The sequence below is a fragment of the Rhipicephalus sanguineus genome, chromosome 2 (assembly GCF_013339695.2).
Source record: "Rhipicephalus sanguineus isolate Rsan-2018 chromosome 2, BIME_Rsan_1.4, whole genome shotgun sequence".
NCBI classification, from domain to species: Eukaryota; Metazoa; Arthropoda; class Arachnida; order Ixodida; family Ixodidae; genus Rhipicephalus; species Rhipicephalus sanguineus.
Window position 1 is genome coordinate 217,962,967 of NC_051177.1, and position 4,994 is coordinate 217,967,960.

The 4,994-nt window shown below is 50.5% G+C and overlaps 1 protein-coding gene across 1 annotated transcript; it reads left to right on the plus strand.

Moving 5' to 3' along the window:
- The first annotated feature begins 413 nt into the window (after positions 1-413).
- LOC119382232 (uncharacterized) lies at positions 414-4,230 on the plus strand. Its single transcript, XM_049413052.1, has 3 exons — positions 414-1,775; positions 2,780-2,964; positions 4,113-4,230. Exons 1-3 carry the CDS (start codon positions 414-416, stop codon positions 4,228-4,230), a joined length of 1,665 nt encoding a protein of 554 aa, XP_049269009.1.
- The last annotated feature ends 764 nt before the right edge of the window (positions 4,231-4,994 follow it).

The window sequence follows — 4,994 nt, forward strand, 5'->3', positions numbered from 1 at the left end:
TCCCCGCGCAGTAGTTCTGTGTCCTGTTGATCGGTAATTTTCAATGGTCCATGCAAATATGCTACCACAAATGCCAGTATTTTGTTATATCGAAGAACTTAGAAATCTATCACCAAGCTACACCATGTGTGATTTTCGACCCACCTAGCTACGATTGCAGATAGTCTACTTTTTCAAGTGAGCCAGTTTCTTCATTTCGTTGTCGTATGAAAAGCGCCTCATGCAAAATATAAATAATCAGAAAGGTGTATCGGAATTGTGTAGCAAGTCTAGCAACCATGAGGCTGGCATTGCTTATAAAAGACAAGACGCTACAACAATAAAGGCACTTTTGTTCTGGGTCTCTTGTGTGTGCCTGTCGACGCATGGTGTCAGAAATACAAGCCCAGCGTCCCGCCAGCTAAAACGCCACCATGGAAGCGTTGCCGCCGCCCGAGCGTCTGGTGCTTTCCGAAGCTCCTGCAGAAAACTGGACAAAATTTCGTCAACGCATGGAGCTATACTTCAAGGCCACAACAACGACGCCGCAACGGACTAAGGCCCAGAAAGCAGCAATCTTCCTTCACGTTGCAGGTCAGGAAGCAATCGATGTTTTTAACACCTTTCAACTGACGAATGAGCAACGCGAGGACTACGATGTAATTGTGCAGAAGTTTGAAGAATACTGTAGTCCGAAGCGAAATGAAACCTACGAACGCTATGTCTTTAGAACACGCCTGCAGCTTGAGGACGAGCCATTTGAGCAATTTTTGAGAGATGTTCAGCTAAAGTCGCAGTACTGCAATTTCGGAGAGCTGAAAAATTCTATGGTTCGAGACCCACTGGTGTGCGGCACGAAAGACAGCAAATTGAGGGCGAGACTTCTGCGAGAGGGGAACCTCACGTTGGAAAAAGCAATAGAGTACTGTAAAACGGCTGAAATCGTTGAGAGTCAAAACCAAACTTGGGAGCACAGCGAAGCCCAGCTCAACGCTGTACGAAAAAAACAACGGGAACCAAAGAGCTCGCCAAAAAAGGAATCCATGTACTGTGGGCGAAAGCATCCACCAAGGACGTGCCCGGCATGGGGCAAGACATGTGGCGTCTGCCACAAGAAGAGTCACTTTGCAGCTTGCTGCAAGGCGCGAAAGAGCGTTCAACAAGTTGACTATCATAATGCGCCCCAAGAACAAACCGAGGAATCCGATGACGAGTTTCAAGTTTTAGTGGTAAGCGTGAACGACGTATCGAGAAACTCGGAATGGGTAATCGCCACAAAGCTGGCCAACCATGACACAAAGCTAAAGGTGGACACAGGCGCGCAGGCCAACCTTCTTCCCCACTCCCTGGTTCTCAAGCTCGGCAAGACAGCGACAACTCGACCTTCAGCAACGGTACTGACAGGCTACGACGGTGGTGTAATCAAGCATTTTGGAGTCGTCACCTTGCCGCTACGCATCGGCGAAATCGAGGAGCGAACAGACTTTTTCGTCGTTAAGAAAGGCAAGCAAGCGCTCTTGGGACTGGAGACTTGTGAACGCTTCGGTTTGATTTCAAGGGCACAGTGCCTGCAGGTTCAAGGACATCTGGAGTCCAGGATTGTCAGCGATTTCCACAGCTGTTTTCAGGTCTGGGGTTGTAAGGAAACCTGCAGCCTACGCGTTGAAGAAGGGGCGACGCCAGTCGCGTTGCCAGCACGTCGTGTTCCGTACTACATCCGAGAGCCAATGCGGGCTGAGCTTGCACGTATGGAACGACACGGCATCATTGAAAAGGTAGAGGAGCCCTCTGACTGGGTAAGTCCTCTGGTCGTTGTCCTGAAAAAGAATGGTGGTTTGCGCATTTGCATGGACCCTCGGCATGTTAATCGTTGCTTAAAACGGGAACATTATCAGCTCCCATCCCGAGATGAAATAGAGTCGGAGCTAGCTGGAGCCAAAGTGTTCAGCAAACTAGACGCTAACGGGGGATTTTACCAGATCGCGCTTGACAAAACGTCATCAAAAATCTGCACATTCGGCACACCGTACGGACGCTACCGTTTTCTTAGGCTTCCGTTTGGAATTCGAATGGCAAGTGAAGTGTTTCAGAAGGCAATGAATAACGTGTTTGCGTTCTAAAGGCAGCGCAGGAAGCTGGCCTCACTTTCAATCGCGAAAAATGCGTCTTTGGCGTTGAGGAAGTGCACTTTCTGGGTAACCTAATTTCTAAAGACGGCAGCAAACCAGACGCACAGCTGGTCAAATGCGTTGCTAACATGCCTGTACCTACATCGAAGCAAGGAGTGCAGAAGCTGTTAGGCGCTGTAAATTATTTCGGCATGTTCATACCAAACTTGTCAGAAAGGACTCGGAACTTGCGCGCATTGCTCAAGCGTGATCATTTGTTTGACTGGACGAGTGCGCACGATAAAGAGTGGAAAGAATTGTGTGACCTCTTATCAACTGAGCCTGTGCTCGCAGTATCCGATTCGTCAAGACGGTCGAAAATAACAGCAGACGCGTCTAGTTTCGCGCTAGGCGCAGCCCTTCTACAGCTGCACGGCAAGAACTGGCGTCCAGTTGCCTACGCTTCACGATCATTATCAGACACCGAGTCAAGATACGCCCAAATAGAAAAGGAAGCGCTTGGAATAACATACGCATGTGAAAGGTTCCGTGATTTTATAATTGGCTTCCACACGACAGTCGAAACAGATCACCGACCCCTGCTCGCAGTTGCCCAAAAGAACTTGTGTGACATGCCGCCTCGTCTACAACGTTTTTTCTTGCGTTTAATGCCATTTGACATCTCACTGCAGTACGTTGCTGGAAAGGACTTGCAGTTGGCTGACGCACTGTCCAGGATAGCAGGCAGCGACAAGAGCGCCAGTGAACATGATGCTGATGACGTCACAATCCATGCAACCTCAGTGTTAAATACCCTCGTCAGTCCAGCGATGATGTACCGCCTGGCAGAAGAAACCAAGGCAGACGACGACCTAAGGCAAGTGATCGAGGCGTTGGAAAGTGGCAGCAAAGTTACAGGGCCTTTAGCACCTTTCGAAGCGGAGCTAACATGCGTTAGCGGCGTACTCCTGCGAGGATCGAAAGTCGTAATTCCAAAAAAGCTCAGAAAAACGATGCTACAAAGAGTTCATGGAGGGCACTTAGGGATTGCCAAATGCAAAGGAATGGCAAGGCTACTAATGTTCTGGCCCGGCATGGTCGCGCAAATAGCAGAAATGGTATCTAAATGTCCAACGTGCCGACGATATGCATACCGGCAACCAGATGAACCGCCCTTACCAACGGGCCATCCCCCTTCTCTACCTTGGGCCCGTGTAGGAGTTGACCTCTTTCAACACGCCGGGAAAACATACCTTGCTGTATATGACGCATACTCTAACTACCCCGAACTGCAGCTCCTCTCACGTACGACAAGCCGCCATGTAATTGATCAGCTTGGACTAATCTTTGCGCGTCATGGAATTCCATTCGAAGTGTGCACAGATGGCGGACCACAGTTCGTTTCACAAGAATTTCGCTCCTTCGCCAGAAAGTGCGACTTCAGGCATATAGTGTCAAGTCCGGGGTTCCCTCGTTCAAACGGTCTAGCAGAGAAGGGAGTGCAAATAATGAAGCGTTTGCTCAAGAAGACATTGTTTGCCAAAGAAGATTTATGGATTGGTCTTCTGAATTACAGGATGGCACCACTGGAAGATGGGAGAGCACCGTGTGAGCTGCTTATTTGCAGAAAGCTGAGGAGCCGACTGCCCGATTTCGCTGAATGCCATGCTCCTGAGGTCAAGAAACACACACAAGCAAGCCAATCAAAGCATCCACTTCCACCACTGAACGAAGGTGGGCAAGTAAGAATTCTAGGGAAAAACGGCTGGACAACAAAAGCGTGGGTCGCAAAACCGCTCGCACCTCGATCCTATCAAGTCCGCACGGAAGATGGAGGCCGCCTTCGTCGAAATCGCCAACACTTGCTCAAGACCCAAGAGGATTTTAGCGAGCGTCACACTACATATGACGATGACTGGGATGATGCCGCAGTAACGCAGCCGGAGAACGTGCGGCGTGCTCCATACTCGGGCGAGCCACAAGGTGGACAGCGACAGGATAATGGCCACTCTGAATTATCACCAGGACCACAGCCAGCCACTCCGTGGTCTTTATTAACCGCACCGAAAGCCGATCAGACGTCAGGGACTCCTTCGCAACTCCCTGTTGCAACAGAATCCTTCGGCTCAGCGGTCGAGGATGACCAGCCGCTCGTCAGCGAAGAGGCTGGTGCTCGCCGTAGTGCAAGGTCTAGAAAGGGGCCCTCTCGCCTCGCCTATGGAAGAGACTTTCAGCAAATTCCTTAAATTCATATTGTTTTCTTTCTGTGTTCCTTCACAGGAACGGAGGTGTATCGGAATTGTGTAGCAAGTCTAGCAACCATGAGGCTGGCATTGCTTATAAAAGACAAGACGCTACAACAATAAAGGCACTTTTGTTCTGGGTCTCTTGTGTCTGCCTGTCGACGCAAGATGCTCTACATGCGTTTTGTTTCCTTAGATCAAACACATCTGGCAAAAAAATTACACCATCTCCCGCTAAAGGTCACCATGAGGCGATGCGAAGCCGGAGCACTTGCACAATAGCGTTCCGTTGGCGTTCGTTGAGCGTGCTACCGACCTCGCGTCGTGGAACGCGAACAGGAACACTACGCCCGTCGTGTCTTCCCTCTAGCCTGGCCGTTAATTCTCACAGGGTGAGAGGGGAACGTGATCGACAGGCGCGTGAGAGGGGGGCAGCGTAGGAGAGGAGAGATAGGGGAAGGGGACGCGCATGCGCTGACGGTCATCGCGCCGTTGCGCAGGAGAGAATTTCGGCATGTCGAGCCCGCATTTCAGAGGAGTCAACCGAAGCAAGCGCTGGACTGAACGCGCGCAGCGCTCTACCACTTGAAGGAGAGGAGACTAGAAGAGGAGAATAGCGCATGCGCCGCGAGAGCAGAAGGGAGAACGCAGGAGAAGTGCAAGC